Source organism: Sander vitreus, chromosome 16, assembly GCF_031162955.1.
Source record: "Sander vitreus isolate 19-12246 chromosome 16, sanVit1, whole genome shotgun sequence".
Taxonomy (NCBI): Eukaryota; Metazoa; Chordata; class Actinopteri; order Perciformes; family Percidae; genus Sander; species Sander vitreus.
This window is the reverse complement of record NC_135870.1, coordinates 14,021,486-14,043,101: the sequence shown is the minus strand read 5'-3', so window position 1 is coordinate 14,043,101 and position 21,616 is coordinate 14,021,486. Positions and strand designations below refer to the sequence as shown.

General features: G+C 38.9%; 2 protein-coding genes across 2 annotated transcripts in view; both read right to left on the bottom strand.

Moving 5' to 3' along the window:
• uhrf2 (ubiquitin like with PHD and ring finger domains 2) overlaps window positions 1–7,362 on the bottom strand; it is a 33,522-nt gene extending 26,160 nt beyond the window's left edge. Inside the window, exon 1 of the mRNA XM_078270844.1 lies at window positions 7,041–7,362. Within this exon, the coding sequence (XP_078126970.1) occupies window positions 7,041–7,193 (153 nt within the window). The 5' untranslated portion in view covers window positions 7,194–7,362. The remainder of the gene's footprint in view (window positions 1–7,040) is intronic.
• Window positions 7,363–12,862: 5,500 nt separating this feature from the next.
• On the bottom strand, window positions 12,863–18,960 carry oaz1b (ornithine decarboxylase antizyme 1b). Its single transcript, XM_078271139.1, is given in 5 exon segments — window positions 12,863–13,910; window positions 14,048–14,133; window positions 14,457–14,657; window positions 16,410–16,517; window positions 18,764–18,960. Coding segments are annotated over 5 exon segments (651 nt in total). The 5' UTR covers window positions 18,889–18,960; the 3' UTR covers window positions 12,863–13,779.
• Between the last annotated feature and the right edge of the window lie 2,656 nt (window positions 18,961–21,616).

Sequence of the window (21,616 nt, the reverse complement as noted above, 5' to 3'; positions counted from 1 at the left end):
CAGACACTTAACTTGAAGATTTTGCAAAAAAAGGCTAAAACAAAAATCTGTTCCATGGAAACGGTGTGTGTGTGTGTGTGTGTACTTGCTTGCATGTGTATGTGTGTATCACATAGTTGAATAAAATAAAATGAACACCTCTCCACAAGGCTTATTTCTCTAGTTTTTCAGTCTTTCAAATACAAATGTTCTTATTGTAACAGGAACCAAAGTACAATGTCAGTAAGAACGGCAAACAAAGACAAGAGAAAAACCTGTGGCTGCACAGAGATACTGTAAAGAGACATACTGAACATGACGGGCCGAGATACGATTTTACCTCATTTCTATTTTAGCTTATGTATTGAAACTGCGGGTAGGAAGAGATTTGGCTGTAATTTTGCATGTTTTATTATTTTGCCAACAGGCGGTCACTCGGGATTGAATTTAAAAGGCTTCAAAAGCACTAATTGCAAGGGTTAGTCCTTACCGCAGCAACCGCAGGTTCTATTCCGACCCGTGGCCCTTGGCTGCATGTCGTTCCCCCTCTGTCTCCCCTTACCTATCTTCAGCTCTCAATTAATAATTATAATTAATAATTAATTATCAATTAAAGGCTAATCTCGCATTGCCAGACTTTCCTCCGCAGCGCTGCGGAGGAGGGTCTGGTGAGTCTACAGCATTCCGGGATGGGAGAAAAACGTGCTCTGGTTTATTGGCATTTTCCTTAAACCAATCACAATCGTCTTGGGCGGTGCTAAGCGTAGCACGGAGGAATGGCGCCTCTGCAAAATAGCCTCGGGAAGCAACTTGATTTGGTGGACCATGTGTACGTTGAAAGGTTGTTTTAGTCATGGAACAGAAAACTCAGATTGGACAGATAGTCTAGCTAGCTGTCTGGATTTACCCTGCAGAGATCTGAGGAGCAGTTAACTATAGTCCTCAGAAATCCACCGGAGTTTAGAATGTCAACACAAAGAAAGCGGAAGGTAACAGACATCCGGCCGAAATGAAAGACACCCAGCGAAATGTCCGGCGGCACGTCGTAGATATAGACTAATTAAAAGTCAAAATAATAATCTTAAAAAAGAAGAAACACTGAATCATTCTGAAATTAAACCAACTATGCAACACCTCCTTAATATCTATGCCTGCATAGCAGTGATAAAACACATTAAGCCAAAGACAGACCCAAATTTAAAGACAAAGAAATCATGGCGGCCCATTTAGTCTCAGTGTATATCTCTAAAAAGAAGCTTAACGGTGTGAAACCCAAGCCGGGCCCACGCCGCTGTTGAGAAGAGAAATTAGCCTCTTTTGCTCAGACAGGCCATCCAAACCCCTTACTCCTACACAAATTCTTCATCGCCCTCGTCTCCGCCCACAGGCCATCTTAGCAAAGAGCTGCGCAAAATAGGTCAGATTTACAAAAACAATGACATGGGGTGTGTCTGTGTGCCTGCCATCTACCAAGCTTCCATCGTTGGACTTCTATGCCTCATTCTCTACACAGTCATTCAATCTCTTTTCAAAAATGTCCACTGTTAATTTGCACGAATTACATGGAAAGGTGACAAAGGTTGCTTATTGCTTCCTTCTGAAGCTCTCTTTATTTTTTTATGTTAATTTATACATTTAAATTAGTATGTCTATTGATATTGACGGATTAACCCATAGCAGGTTGTAATCCTGTCTTTTGAATTTGGCCATGAGACAACCCTTTTTGTTTACACTCCGATCACAGATTGTGCTTTTAATTTTTAAACATTTATTAACTGCAAACATGTGCCATTATTGACGCAAGAAACCAAACCCAAGACATGGGAGACAATTAGGTAATTAACATGGGCATTCCTCTAATAATCTGAGCTAACTATAAAGGGTAAACACTACTATTCACAATGCAGGTGTAAGAGCTGACAGTTAACAGGTAGGAAATCTGACCACTATGCAAGCTAAGGGGCCATCCACACAGAGACGGTTTTTGATGCAAACGCTCATGTTTAGCATCGTTTGGGCCACCCGTCCAAACAAATTCTGTAAACGCACTTTTTTTAAACCTGGTCTCAGGGTGAAAAAATTCGAAAACGGCTCCCTTTTGGCTTCGTTTGGACGACGAATACGTCCGTATCAATGATGTCATCGCCACACCCCTCGACCTCTTACCCGCACTAGTGCACGGCCACACACGACTGCGGTGAAGCTAAGCGAGCATATCCCATCTCAATGGTCAAACCAGCTCACTTCATACTTACAAATACTTTGTCTCTGCTCCCTGGCACTTCCCTCTGCCGGTCCTGGATTCTACACAAGATATATTGCTAACGTTATGTAGCTAACGTTAAACATCGCTAAAGTAGCTGACCACTCAGCAGCGACGTAACGTTAGCTGCTATGGTTTTCTGTTTATAAAGTGGAAGTAGACAACTTATCAACTAGCTAGCTAATCTGTCTGCTTATCAACTCCTTGAACGGATTATAGTAACATTTACCACGGCTTATTGTAGAAAGGCTACCGCAAGAACGTGTAGATTTTCAAAAAGACATTGGATCATTAATGTTTGTTTGACTGCCGATGTTAGCTCGCTGCTAGCGCGCTGCAATCACGTCCGATGGCAGACAGAATTGCTAAATAAAAAGCAATCCAACAGCACATTATACATTGTAAACAAAGACACGTTTTCTTGCGGCGGCCTTTATAAATTGAGCAGTGGTGAAAGTTATTATAGTCCATGGATGTATTAAGAGAACGTTATAGTCTAGCCATGTTATGATGGGAAGTGGAAGTGACTATGCTCTTCTCCGTTTTTTGGCGAATTTCTGTAGCAGAAACAGCGCCGCCTATAGGCCTGGAATATGAGGTAGCGTGTTGAGTCATTTACAAATGGATCCGTTTGGACGGAACTATTCTTGAAACGAATCCAGGGAAGACGGGTAAAAAAAAGATTGTTTTGGTATGTGTGGACATGGCCTAAAGCTACTATGAGAAGGAGTGGCAAAACGTTGAAAACATGTGGGAGTGTCAGAAAGCCTGCAGTTGTAGTCGGGGTTTAGTGCCTCTCTTTGTCTTTGTCCAGCCTATCTGTCAAAGAAGGGTGTGACTGTGTACATGCATGGCTGCAGCCAACTCTGCTTCCCCTGAAATTCTCTGTGAAATTCTACTGCTTGGCAATGCCCAAAGAAAACCCATCAATCGAGGAGCCACAACACCAATGCATGTATTATCAAATTGTAGCGATATCTAGGTCACAGCAACTGTCTGCTTGAAAGAGGGCAAGCCAATAAAGCTTTCCTACAGCCCAACAATAGGCAACAGCTAACAGTGGAGGACAGCCCAACCATTTAAACATTAAACAAGTGAACAACCTTATATTTGAAGCACACAGATGCAATACATGCTGAGTTTTAAACCACTTAATAAACAGGCCAAACCTTTTTTTTTAAATTAGTAAATGAGACTACTACTGCAAAAGTGAGTGTGGGCGTTGAGCAGAAAGGCTGCATGGACAGTGGAAGGTGTGTGTGTGTGTGTGGTAGTCTGCTCATGAATGTAAGTGACGTGAGACGCTGCTCAAAGTGAAACAGAGATGCACAGGCAAATTGCAAAACCCATGAAAACAAACACTGAGGCAAAGTTGTGTGGCTGCTGGCTCGAGACCCTTCCGAGTCAAGGGCAAGCATGACTTTGAACTGGAGAGGCAGCGTGCGCAGTGAGCTGGAGGGAAAAACAAGACGCCATTTTGAAAAGGAATTAGACTGAGTTATTCTGCTACAAGTCTAAATCCTAACAGAGTGCAGGCCGTGCATGTAAGGGCACTAGCTAGTGTACACTGCCGCTGCGTTTCATTGGCTCATTCCATGCATTACTTAACATATGGAAACCCCCTAATTAACCCTCCCCACTTACTTTCCAGTGAAATGAAGGAAGCACAGAATTTACTACACGGGCCTAGCATTTGCAACCACAGCTCCAACAGTCCCACAATGACAACTCCAGCATAACAGATAATTTATTGTTAATAAAGCAAATGTAAATTAACTAAATTGTAGCTACTAGTGTTGCTGAAAATCTTGAGTAGAAAGAAGAACAGTCTTGCTTTGTTCTTTGTCAATATGGTGTTTTAAAGTTAATTTATGAAAATTGTTCAGAACATTTGCGCATATTTTTTACTAGTTTACAAGTAGAAATAAGGGAAATGCATCCAAGGGCACTGGTGCAAGAGGTGAAACAAAATATCTATTTTCATAATAATGGTTTGCCAAGTAAACCAATTTTTTTTGACAAAAAAAAACCATGTGCTGTATAAATACCGGTACAATGACATGCTACGCATTACCATCTCTCTAACTGTTCTTGAAGTAGTTTCTTTCTCTCTGCCCTGTAGTATATACAGCACTCAAACAGAAGAAAATCAACCCATTGTGAAAATCAGCCCGTATGACTCAGAATTGAGTGTTCTTGAATGTGACATTATCATTAAATTACACAACGGGAAGTAGATTAGACAACTTGAACATGCAGAAAACCATTTATAAAGGAATTTCTTGGCCTATAATACTGCCTGACACACATGAATGAAGGAAGGTGTGAATAATGTAAACAATGTGAGACCAACACACCATGTGGGCTGTTTACTTCCTGGGGGCTTATCTCCCTGGCTAAATCATACTGTGTTAATATCAGCGTTGTAATGTTATGCTTACATACTAAATAAATCATGAGCAGTCCTGTCAGCAGTGAGTATCTTCTACTTACTACTGATAGAACTACAGTTGGTACACTGCAGGCTTTCACTAACCTTTCACACATTATACAAAGTGGGTTAGTCTTTCTGTCTTTTATTATTTTATATACTTTATGTTCACATAAGAACAAACAGAACATAAATAGTGAATGATACAGACTTCCAATCAGACAGAACTATTTTCATATTACAGTACTATATATAAGGGTGCAAATATTGTTTGCATCTACTACTTTAACAGTTGCAGTTACAACATGAGTGAGCGTGTGTGTGTGTGTGTGTGTGTGTAAGATCATAAAATATGCCCATGTGTGTTCAACAAGTAAACCAGAGGCTTTGAGACTGCATTCAACCATCCGCCATGACACACTCAAACACATGTCCATGTCAGGACGGAAGCTTTCAGTTCATACCATTGTATTTCCTAGCTGTTGACATAACATCAGACTTTCTTCAATCACTATGTGAGAGAAAGAAAAAGTTACACTAACATCTGTTCACAGTAATATATAAATTGTCACAATTCTAATATAACATGATTCAACAGTGTGTGGAACTACCATCCCACCAGGACAGTGACTAAAAACCGCAGCCTGGTTGTAGCCTTACCAAAGACATATTATTTTATTCTTGGAACGATTATTGTGGTTTTTGCATTAGTTTCTTCCCAAAAAAAGTGAGACTGTAGTACTGGCCCAAACATATTTTCCCAGAGCACTGTTGGTTTTTACAAATTCTCTTGAGTTATATTGTAGGATATAGAATGACATATGACAGAGTCTAAGAGAGGAGGAACGCACTTCCAGAATCTACCATCAAGGATAATTTCCGACTGAAAATTCTGACTGATTCATTATAAGTAAAGACAACTCAAATATCATAAAAAGTTGTGGTGGGAAATGTAGACAAAATCAGCATTGTACAGTGTAATTATCACAACATTACAATTATTTCAATATTATATTTTTAAAATAATAATATATAGGCCTACTATTTACAACAGTATTCAAAACCACATGCTAAAAGGTTCAATTCAAAAATATATCGCACCAGTATTTGTTTATATAGCTGACATCTTACACTGTGACAGAAAATCTTATCACAATATCTTAATATGAAGAATTTGTCATGATGCAGTTATATGGAGACAAAGTGCTTAGAAGCTTAGGTATAGAGGATTTTTACAGGCTGCACTACTGATGTAATCAGACAGGTATAGGGTGTAGTAAAACCAAACTACATTGAAATGTTGGTATGGTGGAATCAGCAGAGATATCTAAAACATGTTTACTATCTACCTCATTTTGGTGGAATTAAATGTGAACGGAAATAGAGATTTAAAAAAAATGTTTGCATCCATTACTGATATAAATATCACATAGTATGGATAGGGTTTAATTATTACTAAATAATGAAACATTGCCTTACAAATCAAAATCATTTGATATTGAAGGCTTAATATTTGCAAACAGTCCTGGGTTAAATACAAGCATGCCTAGGAAGCATGACACTCATCCTTCTAATTCTGTGTTGTACAGTATGTGCACTACTGAATTGTCAGGCCATGAGAGAAAGAGGTTGGCATCTTTACAGCAGACAGCCTTGTCTGTTTTAACTGTACACTAGTGACGCCAGGGTGTAAACACAACTACACTTGCTTTTAGATGTCAGTGCACGTGGAGCCACGAGTCCCCTCCTCCCCAAATGATCATTAACATCATCATAACACACCGCATGCACACAAGCCTGGTGGCTTACTAACAGGTTCAGTGCAGTTTACTGGTGCCACATATATTAACAGAATGGTAACAGTTAAAAAAACAAACAAATGCGTTATAGATATATAGGGACACATGGCTGTTACATGTTTAAATCAAGCTGTCGTTAATTTGGTTAAACAAGTGCTCATCGCCATCGGTGAGTGATATGGGCTGTGCACTGCACTTGTCTACATGTGGAAACAGAGTGCCATGTTCTCTTTTCTCTCGCGCGGCAATGTAAACAAACATGTCTACGGCGGTGAGGCATTTGTTGCATGCAGGCAGGTCTCCTCAGCGCAAACCCAAACAATGCAATCAGGTTCAATAATATGACCATACATCCATGTAACATCGCTGTTTTTCTTGGGGGCTGGCACGCCGCGTACCCCGGGTTCTTGCGCAAGAACTATTGGCGAATTCCTATCAAAACAGGAAGCTCGCATGGGTCCGAAACGGCTACAGCACCAGAGACCACTCACTCTCCACTAGCACCAAACCCTGCCAAAACATCAAAAACCGACTGTTGCATGAAGGGGTGACACAAAATTACGTGTACCTGTTTTCCTCGGTAGAACAGGCGCTGCTGTTGTGGGCTTACACTGAAGATGTCCTGTATTTTCAACCGTAAAGACTCAATTTTGGTCAATCTAGAAAGATCCTCAACGGTTCGCGTCTCCTTCCCGTCTATAGTGCGAACCTGGATCCACATTGTTGCACCGCCCTTTTACGCCTCAGATAAATTGCAGATAAAGCAGTATTTGGATACGAATATTGTTTTCCAGGGGTCAATGGAGATAGAAATGAAAAATGTTCAAGGCTCCATTGCGTTTTCCTCTGCAGAGGTAACGTCGGACTGGCTCGCGCAGGAGGTGTCTCACATGAGGTCGCGGCGCCAAGCAAATCTCGCGAAATTACGTTTAAGCCAGCAGTTTGCAGTTAAAGGCACAGCTCTCCCCTTGTCTGAAACTAAACGCCTACAGTACAGTAGTAGGCACTAAACAATATAATGTGTGAGTCTGTCTTCCTGTCAATATAGAGTAAAGTAACTTCAGGACCCTACAGTCGAATGCACGGCTGGAATCATTCCCATTTTTGTTGTTGTTGCTTTTTTACACTTCTACACCACTACAATTACTTTGCACATTTACATACAAAATATGAGTCCATAAAAGTCATTGATATAGCCAATATGCAATAATATAATTCTGACAGGGGCCATTATGCTGCAAAATGAGTAGGCTACTTTTAGGTTTACTGTGTTGCAAGTTGCAACCATAGACTGTACAATTAATGGACAACGCTTCCGGGTCTGAAAGTGAAGCCACTGCTGAGGTGCCTTAAAGGTGCAGTAGGTAAGACTTATAAAACTAACTTTCTGTCATATTTGCTGAAACTGACCCTATGTTCCAGTAGAACTACATTAAGCAGCTAATTTGAAATAAAAAATCTGGCTCCTCTTGCACCACCTACAGCCTGTAGTGTAATTTGCAAAAATCCATCGCTCCCTGTTCAGATACACCAATCAGGGCCAGGGGGGGTGTCTAACTGCGTGTCAATCACTGCTCATGCACAGGCATTCATTCTCCCTCGTGGGGGGAGGGGCTTAGGAGACCGTTTGGGCTTCAGGAGAAAGGGGGGGAGGGACTGAGAAGTTGTCGATGTTCAAATTCTTTGGCTAAATCCTGGATCTTCACAATCCTACCTACAGCACCTTTAAACCAATAATTTCTAGCTACCGCTAGCATTAGCTGGTAACTTAAGGGAAGGTTTGCAGATTTTCTGTGTACATGCAAATGAGTGGCGCCAGTACTTGGAGGTCTGCGTTTACACATCGGTAAACCTCCGCTGGATAACTCGCTTCAGAAGGGTTGAAAATCAGCAACTGTCCTTATTTAGCGTTTAGCTTAGCACAGCGCCATTGTAGCCATAAAAAATAATGGCTTGGCCGCGTCACCCTCCCTAGCTCCACCCTCTCGTCAAAAATCGTCACGTCCAGTCTCAAAAAACCAAGATGGCAACGGCCATATTGCCAAACTCGAGGCTTCACAACATCATTCCACAAACCAATGAGTGACGTCACTGCTGCTATGTCCACTATTTTTACTGTCTATGGTTGCAACTTGAATAAACACAAATTCATCTATGTACCATTCATGTATAAGTGATTAATGGGGACATTAGTCATTGAAACTGGTCAAGTATTGAGCGAGAGTGTTGTACCCAGAGCCAATCCTACCCATAAAACAAAATAAGCAGTTACGGCCCCCCTGGTCTCTCTCTTTCTTTTTACGAGACAATAACAAAATAAAAATCTAACTTCTAAAAACTTCTTTAACAAAAACATTTCATGCAATTTTTGCCAAAAAATATCAACAAAAGAATGCTCTCAGAGACGTGCGAAATGGAGAATTTAGGTAGGTTATTTACTGTTCCCTACGGAACAGGCATTCCCAGGATTCTGTTGTACAAAAATAAAATCACATTTTTGCAGTTGTATTAGATATGAAATAAACAAAAGCAATAAACAAGAAAAGAACAAACGTCAACACAAACTGGGTTATGTATCTTCACAAGCTATTCTTTGACAGTTTGCCAGAACTGCAGCCCATGATTTAAGTTAAATAAATTACATTTGGAGGTCGGTTAAAGAAAGTGGTATAATTATTTTCACGTTGCAACATCCATATGTTTTTACGTGCCTGCATGGCAGATGATCCAACCTGTTTGGAATTTACTGTAACTACATATATAGTAGTTATATTTACAATTTCCTCATAAGAAATCATAAGGAAAAGCCCAAATGTTCTTTAAACCAGATTATATGAATGGCCACTTGAATACTTTAATACTAATCAAACAAAGAAAAAAGTTAGTGCTCCAAACTAACTATTCCTATTAAAATGTTTACGTTTAACTTTTTTTTAAGATAACGTTTTGGGCATTTTTAGGCCTTTATTGACAGGCTAGCTGAAGAAATGAAAAGGGAGAGAGAGAGAGGGGGATGACATGCAGCAAAGGGCTGCAGGTCAGAGTTGAACCCAGGACCGCTGAGTTAAGGAGTAAACCTCTATATATGGGCGCCCGCTCCTCCAACTGAGCTAACCAGGAACCCACATGCTACACTTCTTTTGTCTTTCTTTCTTATTGGATCACTGCACCATGTTCTTCACCATATGGTTGCCTTGTGCATCATATCTTTTTATTTGTGTCATATCCTTTCAACATTTGGACATCACATAAAAAACAGGTGAGATTCAGACATTTCCAATGAAAACAACACAAAACCATGCATCAGTATCAAGCAAAAGGCCCTGAGGACCATTCATAAGGTTAGGGGGTAATAGAGAATTTACCTTATTTGTCTTATTTATCTATTTTAAGTTAATAGGACCCACTTTAGTCTACATGCTTATTATTTTACATGCCTATAAGCATTTTATGTGTTTAACTAATTTTGACAATCAGACATGTATAAAGTACTAGAGACCCAGACTTGAGTAGAAGTGCTCTATCAAAAAAGTAACTTGAGTAGAAGTTGAAGTGCTCTTTAAGCACCACACTTAAGTGGAAGTACTAAAGTATTCAACATTTTTTGTACTTAACTATTGCAAGTAGTTAATTTTAAAATGTACTACTCAAGTACTGAAAGTAAAAGTACAAGTATTGTGTTATGTAGTTATTAAAGGGATACTTCACCGATTTAGCATTAAGCTTTGTATCAGTAGAAACCCGGTAGTATTTTTGAATGACCGTGCTTCCCTCCCTCATGTCCCCCTGAGACGAGGAAATCTCTGTATTGTGGGTCTGGAAAAAAAAAACTCTTATGACGCAAAAATCATCATTTTGCGTCATAACAGGCATTTTTGTCCAGAGGCTATGGACTACAGCCAGTAGAAGGAGCTACTTCCGCATGTTTCCAACCCGCCCATAGGGGGTTGGACTGTTGGCTTTCCCCAAGTATTCCCAAGGCAAAACCAAGGTCAGCCATCTTGAAGCATCGCTAACAGGCTCCGTCTTTTCAACAGAAAACTTTTACAACAATTATGTGCATTCATACTACCGCACACGTGTACCACCGGGATACATTGGTACAGATTGGAGAATATGCAGGACACTTTATTACAGACGGAATACTCGACACACTACACGAGCTTCGCCTGCAACGGAGACCAGCACCTCAGCCTGCGGTGTCGCCCGATGCTGCTAGCCGGGGAAAGGGACCTCGACAGCGGTGTGCAGGAGTGGAAAGCAGCTAGGTTGGAAAGCTAACGCGACCCGGTCAGTGTAACACTCATCAGTTCAATTTTCTAAGCACAAATGGACATTTGGAAAAACAGAAAAATGGGTTCAAATATCCAATTTTTAATTTTTTTTCCCGCCTTGACAAATTAAAAAATTGGATCTTGAAACTGTTTTTCCAATTTTTCCTGTTTTTATTCAGAGGATCAGAAATTTAGAAAATTACAAAATTGCGTCTGGGCTCCAATTATTCAATACTGCAATGGTTGTAACGAGTAACGATGCAGCACATAAAAAATGTATCGGAGTAAAAGTATTAAACTCATAGAAAATATGTACTGAAGTAAAAGTGGAAGTAGGAGGAAAAAAATAATACTCCAGTAGAGTACAGATACAGCCTTTTAGGACTTAAGTACAGTAGTGAAGTAGTTCTTGACAATACAAAAGTTGGTTCAGTGCCATGCAAAGTGGAGTGGAAACACGTTTACAATGAGGGGGCCCCCATACCAAATCCGTTTTAGTGCCCCCCAAAAGTCTAGGGCCGGCCCTGGCAAAAATATGACATTACACCATCCACACGCACGCCCGCACCCCCAGCGTGTTCGGCTTATTTGATTGTTTTTGCCATTATCCTGCAATGCTTTCCTGTGTAGGCTAGCCTACTGATGCCAGGTCAACACAATTACTTTAGCTACTACCTGCACTCTGTCTGCAGGTCTCTCCACTCTTGGAACAGCATTTTTCTTTAGGAAAAAGTGCTTTGGTATAAGATTTCTTCTTCTTTTTGGCTGGCAGTAGTCATCCCGGTGAAAATGGTCACTGCAGACCCGATGGTCTGCAAGGCGCAGTGTATGAACAGGAGTGTTGGGATCCATTTGTATCACAACAAGCCACAACTTCAGTGTGTCCCTATCCAACAAAGGTAGTCTATGAAAGCTGCGTGGAGTGTTCTTCGACATTTTGTTGGCACAATTTGGAAATGCACAAACACGAACCATTGTTTTTTTTGTTTTTTTTTATCCTTCACTCACGTTTCCACTGTAGTCTTCCAGCAACAAGTCACCTCATGCGAAATATCAGAACGAGACTTCTCCTTGAGCGAGAATTGGTTAGACACAATAACAAACAGTCCGGATCAAGCGAAAGGTAGCCTAAAGAAAAACGTTTTATTTCTCTGTAGGGTCCTTTTCATAATGGTGTTAGACAATTATAATAACAATCTAAACCTGTCAGTGGCTAAAACAAGCTCTTTTAGTGGACGTAGCCTACATTGATGGAGCGCAATTGCCCTTTTTGCGTTGGCTGCGGCGCTCTCGCTCAATACTGGACCAATGAATTCAAAAATTGCTGTCCCCATTAGTCACTTAGACACACAAACATGGGGAAATAGGGTCCAGGTTGAAGAATACTGATGTTTCCCTTTCAGGCCCTTATCATCTACCCTCCATCGCATGTCGCCCATGGATGTATTAAGAGAACGATGTCGCCTCATGAAATATAGCCTACTCCTGTTCACTTCCGGTCTCCCCCACCGTTCGAAACCACACACACACCAACTCCCCTGTGTGGTGAGGAGGTCTTACCTCCCTAGGCATAGGTCCTTTTTCCTACCTCCACTTCCACACTTTAAAATCAACGGTTGAATAGTCATGTGTAGTTCAGTGTCCTGTGGAGCCTCCTGGTGGTGTGAAGACACAGCACATGTATGCTCTGGATGTCAGCCCTGCTGCTCTTTTGTAACTGACCTGATTTTCTTTAGTAGCCTAGCCTAGTTGTAGTGAGCCGCACAGAATACGTTGGATGGTCTAGGGGCCATTAAATGAGCTTTATACTATACTGTTAGGATGTGAGGATGTACTTAAATAACTTTTATATTATGCATAACAGATGATTGTGTAACAAATGTGCTTTTAAATCCACCACTCTGGTTAATCCTCAGCATGTTGTGCATCTCCAGAAGTTTGATCAGGCAGAAAAATGATCTACCCAAGGTTATACACACAAACACTGAATTCACTCGTCTCGATATTTAATCTTGAAATAACATGGAAGATAGAGCTCTTTGTCGGATTTTCTTCTAACCCAAACTTAGTTAGTTTAGTTTAAATGTGTTGAACAAACGTAAAAAGTAGACAAAGGTAGTTTTTGTCCGTTTTATTATCACAGAAGCACAACAGGTACCACTATGTAGGTGAACAACCAACTCACAACCATGAAAAAAAGGAATGCTAAGAAAAAAAAATCCAATCACAGCACATTTTCCAACCTCCAAAACAAAACACAATAATGTCAGATATACATGGCAGAAAGAAGCAAATGCACTTTGGATTATTCACTTTCCTTAAGTGTTGTACCAATACACTCATCGTAGGATCTTTAACTTGAAACTGAAGCACCTACATCAGACACATGCAACAGCATTCATACTTTGAATTCACTATTCAGCTATGAAATACCAATTATTGGGGCTGTCACTCAAAAGTAATGTTTCAAAAATTACTTCTAAGATGTTAGTCCTACAAAAATAAAACTGGTCCAACTGAAATGCATTTGCAATTCAATTCAGAGAGAAAAGGAAATAAGACAAATTTAAAATCATTATTTAGCCAATCAAAAAAAGCTGGAGTACCCGAGTGTAAACCTGATGACCTTTTTATTGTACATTCAAGAAATGAAGAATCCTCCACCTTAATCTATCATAAAAAAGGAAATATCAATAAAAGCCGACTTGACAAGAAATGGAAATTATACCGGAGCTAACTTATAGTTATGACAACTGCAATATGATTGTAAGTCCAGAAAAAAATTTTTTTAGGTGACAACACCGATCTTTAATGAAAGCAGTATAATAAAACACACAAAGATGGTGGAAACAGGAGATGCACATCTTACATAGTCCCTTGAACACAAAAAGCATGGGGGAAATGAATACAGAGAGCTACTGCCAGGGTTTACCACAGACGGTGGTTTATATGAGTAAGCTGGGATGGGATCGACAAACATACAATGGGAAGAAAAGGTGAAGTAAGCAGGGGGTGGAGGGGCTGTCCAGAGGGCTACTCCTCGTCCGAGGAGTCCCTTTCAAAACTGTAGGCCATAAAGAATACATCGGGTCGAGGCGGGACAAGGGCATGGCCCGGTTTCACAATCTCAAAGCCCAGGAAACTGAATGTACGCACCAGTTTAGCTGTAAGAATAAGGTTGGTACAACAGATGTTAAAATGCAGTACGAGTCAGAACACAGAAGCCAAAAACAATTGTGTTATCAAAGTTGTTCTGAATGAAAAAGGGTGTGCTGAGAAAAACGGGACTGTTAGCACGTACCACGATCATCTCTGTTCTTGTAAAAGCAGACAACCACGCTAACGACTTTCAGATGTTCTTCAGCAAACTCCAGGAGAGCAGCAAAACTGCAGGGAGGACAGAGGGCAGCTTTGGTTAGAAAATACAAAACAACCTCTCTCCACACACACACACAGGCACAAAAACACGACTGAGCCAATCTCTCGCATATCCCGTAAGAAAAATGCGTTTTTATGATAAAAATGATTAAAATGTTCTTTTTTAAGATTAACAGGTAACCAAGGCTTGAAAATCTACAGTCCAATCACTTTCCCATCATCTTTAAAAAATAAAAAAAAATAAAAAATATTTGTACTTGTTTTACTCTCTGTAAAGACCTGAAGCTTCATTCCACTTGAGGTCTCTCCTGTTGCTAACAATCTGGCCTCACCTCTCCTTGCTGCCTTCAGGAAGAGGGTCACAAGGGATCTCCACATAGAGTGCACTGCTGCTTAGGACAGCATCCCACTGTATTGTCTTGGTAACGGTGGGACGACTTAGGAAGTGGAGTATCCCAGGGCGACCATTCCCTGCTGGCTCCTCCGTTACAGTCAACCTTCGATCCTGGAAACACAAACACTTGTTAACACATCTGAGAACAGCAGTAGGTAACATTAAAAGCGTCAGTATTGTGTAGATGGCATAGTCCACTTAGAATCTACGACTACTACTTTGGAATTGTGGCCAAAATAATTACATGCACACATGGGCCTGCTACTCTGGTCAAACAGAGCAACTGTGCGTATAAATAAACTCAACTCTGAAAGGAAAAAGAAATGTAATGACGTGCCGAGCGTAGATGCAAGGGCGTAAATCCCAGGGGGGTCAGGACCCCCAAATCTATGGGTTGCCCCCCCACTAGAAATATCATTAAAACAATGCTGTGTATTGTAAATAACATAATGATGTATACTTAAAATATCTGTAAGCAGAAAAACAATACAAACCCCCAAAAATTTTGAGTCCCCCCTCCCTTGCCTCACAGTGGTTTGGTCCACTGCATGCTGTACGTCAGAATCTGCACTCGACTCACAGTCACATCGGGTAGTGACAGGAATGTAGTAAGTAGGCGGTTCAAGGCTGTTTTATTCACGATAAATATAAAGTTTTTCTTTCCTCAAATAGCAATTATGCTGAGTAATTAATGAATTAGTCATGCCAAAAAAGTTTGATATGTTAGTGTAATGTAACGTTACCTAGCTTGTTTAATAGCTTGTTGGATAGAAATGCACGCACTACAACTAACGTTACCACGGCGATAAGCCTAACGTTTTGTGTGTGAACTCATATTAGGGTTAATATTGAAGATCTACTGTTGTGTTTTGCTCAATATGAAGTTAAGTGGCTGATCAGTTAAATATATATCCTCTGTCCCAGACAAAACCTAATATTTATGTGGAGGACGCAAGATCATTTTATAATTATAATATGACCACGTGGTGAACCTATGAAACTAACTCATATTTAGACATCTGAAGATTTGTGTTGTTGTTAAAAATGACAGAGAAAAGAAAAACAGACATAAGATCCTTTTTCAGTAGGCCTACACCAAAACGACAGTAAATTACAATGAGTCCTCATATCAAGACAATTTGGTAACATCTTTATGGGTGCTTATGGAAATAGCCTACTAACGTCACTATGTTACAGGCAAAGGAGACAGAAAGAACTGAGGAACAGGGAGACCAGAGACAGACAGGTGGAGAGTCTCAGGTAGGGTGTGTTGAGCTTAGTTCATATTTTGAGAGTGTGTGGCTGTCAGGGTGAGCAGATGAGCTTTACCAGTGGCTCACTAATTAACATTATGATCAGCTAATTTAATTTAACAAGTGTACAAAAGCATTGTAATTCTTTTATATGGGGACACTTTTTCAAAATAAGTCATTATGTTTTAAGATATTTTTGTGGCTTATTTATAAACAACTTAAAAATAAATACATGGTTTTATAGAAGAATATTTTGGTCAATTTAGTCAGCTATTTCATTGACTCAAGAGAAACACTGAAAAGAAGGATAATGGTACAGTCTCCATGCTACACTAATGATAGTATTTAGGCTGTCCTCTGTGAACACATGTCCTATACGAGTATAATTGTGGCTGTATTATTTGTGTCCTCTTCAAAAATTGCTCTTCAGAAATTTTATGTTTATTGTCCCCTCCCCCTACTGTTAGATCAGATTTACACCCATGCGTAGATGACACTGGATCAGGTGACAGGAAATGGTTTCAGCTCCTATTGTTGACATATTTCTTTCTGCAAAAAAAAAAAACAACAACACAGATTTCCCTTGTTTCTGCATCTGTGTCGTGTCATTTCTGTGAGTGATAGGCCAGCTGAAATGCTGATCCGTAGTGCCCATCCTGTACCTACGGATCTTCAGGAATTGGGAAGGGCATCAGGAGCACCACAGAGGCCCCGGGCCGCGGGTACTACTACAGTGCAGGGACAGGCTGGAAGGGAAGGACATAATGTAAAAATTAAACACTAACTGAAACAAAATTCACTTATAACAAAAGGTTTTCTGTAATTCATCATGTATCAAAAGGATTTTAGGTAACCATGACCTCTTGTCAAGGGACTCCAGACAAATATGTGTATTAATATCAATAGGCTTTGACCAATTTTGCAATTGTGTGCCAAGAAAAATTTAGCAATTTCAATATTTATATATAGTAATAATTTAAATATAATATTTAAATATAGTGCCCATTCCGTATCTTCTGAGATTATGCTAATGACTTGAATTGCAGATGCTCATTATCCAATACTGATAACCAAAATGAGTTTTTCCCCAAGTTCCCAACATTATCAAATACTGCAGCTACTAACATCTGAGTGCTCAATACAAAACATGTGTTAGACAAGCAGGTCTGGGTGCTCATTCGAACCGTTTACGTTCCTCAAAACAATGGCACTATGTTTACAGTTGTTACCAGAAGCTTTTAAAGAGCGGTGCGCTAATGCAGCAGGATGCGGTGGGAAGCAACCAACCGAAAATATTTACTGCTAAAAACCCAATCTGTTGGGTAAACCTACTGTATCTTGTGACTTAGTACACACACGGTATAAAAAAGGCACTGACAAAGCCATGCAAATGGCAGATTTTCATAAAAACATAAATTGATCTCATAACATTCAAGAGATGTATCTGTCACATACATACAAGCACCTAAACATAGTGAAATGTTTTCGCATCAAACTCCCAGACAGTGCATAATTCAAGTGCAAACTAATTATAAAAAGCTTGTTTTGTCCAAACCCTGAAGATACTGTTTACTGTATCATAAGACAAAAAGAAAATCCTCACAACTGAGAAGGTTATAATAAGAGATTTGTGGCAAATTTTCTTTTATCGAGGAATGGCTTTTGCTATAGTTGACAAACAATAATACAGTACTCTATATTAAGAGCTGTCACTTTAGAGTCAGGGTATCTTTCTTGCATTAAGACTGAAAGTGTGGCTTTTTAAATAGCTGGGTTACAAATCCATATGTTGATGACTCTCTTGGTGTATACAACACGGCCTACATAAAGTAAACCCTTCAAATAATACCTTTTTAAGGCCTTCGGTAAATTCATTTAACAGCCAAGTTCATCCGCTGTGTTTTCACTTTGTTGTGCTCAGGCTATTGTGGAATAGGACACAAGACTTTAACATAAAAAACGACAATAATCTCTCCGTCCGGTGATAGCTAATATTTATTTACATGTCACGTTACCACTGCATCACCGTGTACAGTCGTCCTGCCGTCATGAAGCTGCTGCTGAGTCAGTTGCGTAATAATCAACCTGACACGGTTGTCAGATCACGAGATCAACGTGGCCAGAAACGTTTGCTCACCTGACGATTTTTAGGGCCATTTTTTCTCTCTTGCGTTTACTTTCCTTGATCCGCCAAATGATATATATGAACTATAAGAACCTGAGCTACGGTTAAGTTGTCTTAATTGGCGAATCCGTACACTGTTTTAAAAGGCAATTTTGGCCACAAAGTTACAATGTCAAACATGGAAATAAATGATAAATGCTGCTGACAATAGGAAACAGAGCTGGCTAACGCTAGCACACCTAAATAATATTAAATATCCCTAACAATTTGATGGTTGGTTAATTATTGATAACAAAGATGCTCTATCACAATTAAATATGCAGATTGCTAACTTTACATGATTGGAACCTATTAGGTTAACGTTATGCGATGACGAGAAACGTTAATGACCATTCCTTCTTTCTATTTTCCTTGTCAGTATATAACGACACATTTAACCATGTACATTATTTGTTAACATTGCCCTTCATAAATATCTATCTACGATTATCATTAACAAGATCATTTACGTCACTATGTTGAAATGTTAATGCTAACTGTTAGCTAGCTGGCTACTGTGACGTACCACAAGTTGGAAGAGGTTCATTGCTAAGATTAGCCAATGCTGCTCATGTCGTCTCTCGGGCCAGCAAATGAATACCCGTATCTTATTTCAACATGACAATTTAACCATGGCTACCACAACGCGTAACGCTGGGACATGAGCGATATGCTCATTACATATAAACTGTACATTTAAAGCTAAACGCGTTTTACTTCCGCTTTCTGTGGCTGCAGGCTAGGTTAGCTTAGCCACCCCTCCCCCATATCCGGGTTAGCAGTCAGCTAGGTGAGGTATTTTTCATTTTCAATGATTCAATTACTTACTTCCCGATCATGTCACAGATAGCATTACTCAAATCCGCCATGGTAGATAAAGATTGCTGTTTTCCTTCTTTCTCGCGAGCAAAGCAATGACTGTTTAGGATCCGCTGGAGGTTGGATTTTACCATCCGGCCTCGGGTAGAGACACGACGGGCTGACTGCTCTCTGCAATGCTCGGCAAGCTAATGATCGATTTGAGAGTTGGGAGCTGGTACAAAAAACAATATTCAAGTCACCCGCATTGAAGGTTACACGTTTCCGTTTGACTTCAAACTATTAGTCGGATGAATCGAAAATGTTTATATTTCGTCATACACAGTTAAAAGTCTACATTTTGATTAGAATAGCAGATAACATGAGGAAAATTCACAGTGCAGATATGACAAAGGATGTTGATTAATCAATTACCAATTGCATCATCAGTGCCTATCTAAAACAGAACTTCTGATAAACCTAACATAGGCCTACTTTTATTATACTGTTTTATATATAATATTTAATTAATATAGTCATTTTCAGAATAAGTAAGATCATGAATTCAAGGTCCCTGTCCACTAGATTCTTTTAAAGTTTTTGACCCAAAAAACTATTATATATACATATATATATATATATATATATATATATATATATATATATATGTATATATATATATGTGTATATATAAAAGTATATATATATGTACATATATATGTATATATATATATATATATATGTGATATATATATATATGTATATATATATATATATATATATATATATATGTATGTGTGTGTACTGTTTATTATTTTCATTTTTATATATTTTTTATATATATATATATATTGTTTGTTCAGCAGTTAATTGTTCTATTGTATGATTTATGTTGAATTATTACTGTTAATTTTATTTCCCACCACGACCCACACTACTAGGAATACCTGTCAGGAAATACTAAATCCTTTTTTCTCTTGGCCTAAAAGTAGTCCCATTTATTATAATAATAATAATAATAATAATAATAATAATAATAATAATAATAAGTTGAGTTTTCAAAATACTGGAATCATCTTATAAAACATCCATGTTTGAATGTAAACTGATAGAGCTCCCAAATTCTTGCAATGCTCATAGGTCCTATGGAGCAAAATGATTGTTTGTGTGGTTGTCTGTGCTATTACTTCATTTCACAGTGAGGTTGTGTGTGTGGCACTGCTACTTAGTTGTCAATTTGGAAACAGCATACAGGGTTTTTAGCCAGCTATTTCCAAGCTTTCAACTGCACTTTGTGGTCTTCATCAGTGGCTTGAGATTTCCGATGAAGGCCATAAAATGAGGTTAAAAGATGTGCACCTTTATTTTGTTCAACTACAATTTCCAAGGTCAAAAAAATAACCCAAAGCAAACCATGTGTTTTCTTACTTGTCCTGATTTCTATTGACATCACAATTCATGTTAATTAGATTTCTGCAGAAATAGGCCTACACACATTTGCACAATATGCATAGAGATATTGTTGTTAAAGCATAAGATATGGCTGTTCTATTAGTTCGTCCCTCTGCATTTCATTTGTGGCATTTTGGGTGAGCAGCATTATCAGCCAGTAATGCGTTCTGCCAACCAGAAATAATGCAACACAGACATCCTGGCTTAACACATGCTCGGTTCAAATCTAATATGTTCACCTCGAAATAAAAACCACGACTTTTATTTTGAAAGAGTAAGACATGGTTGCAGCTAAGCCTAAAAGTAGCTTATATCTAGCTTCACACGACTGCTAACAAGCTAACGCAGAAGATGCTATGAAAGATCCTACTGTAACTTCACATAACTGACTGGCCCTGACCTGGGACCACAGTTAAAATACCAATAAAGTAATACTAGCACTAAACTATCTTTATTATGTATATAGTACAGTTAATTTTAATTTCAAAACTAACTAAAGCAACGTGTCCTGATTATTAGCAAGTAAATCTCGAGCCGAGAAAACAAATAGCGTCACGTTAGCTGTTACGTTGTGTTAGCTGTCGTTAGGCTAGCGGCTATTTATTACATTAGGGCGTCTAATGGAAAAGTACCGAGGACGGAGAAAAACAAAGACAAAGGCCTATGATTTCCATGTGATTATTGACCTCCCCTGTCATTTTGACACTTAGCCCTTGAAAAAGCAATAGTTCATTGAAGTGTAGCTTATGTGTTGGGTGTTTTGCGGTGGTGGAAATACATTTATAGTAAATATTTTACTTTACAGTATAAATACTGTAAAGTAAAATATTTATTACCAGGGCTACTAGCGTATACTCCATTACATATGTTACTCCACTACATTTATTTGACGGCTATATATTACTTTGCAGATTAATTGTAAATGTTTTACATAAAAACATCTGATTAGTTTATAAAATAGTATGCATTATTAAACTACCCATCCGTAAACCTATAGCAATCCAACTTAGCTTCTCATTGACCAACAAAATTAAAGCACTGCTCATATATTGCATCAATGAGACTATATAATAATGTAACATTTGCAGCCAGGTATACCATTAATGAGTCAACGACGTCAATGACTTTTACTTTGATATTTTAAGTTGTTGATACCTATGGACTTTACTTAATTAACATTCTGAATGTTTTCATTTTATTTTAATGCAGTATTTATGATGTGGTACTGCTACTTCAGATTAAAAATTTCATTTTTCACTTTTATTTCCTTAACTGTATTTAAATAACTTGAAGATAATGTAATATAACATGTTCAAAGTATTGCTTGGAAGTTTAGATAAGATAAAAGTGATAAAAGAAGTCTTTGTGCAACACTGGGTGTTGTACAGCAAAAACATCTCGTCTGCTATTCCTATCTCGTCCACACGGTGG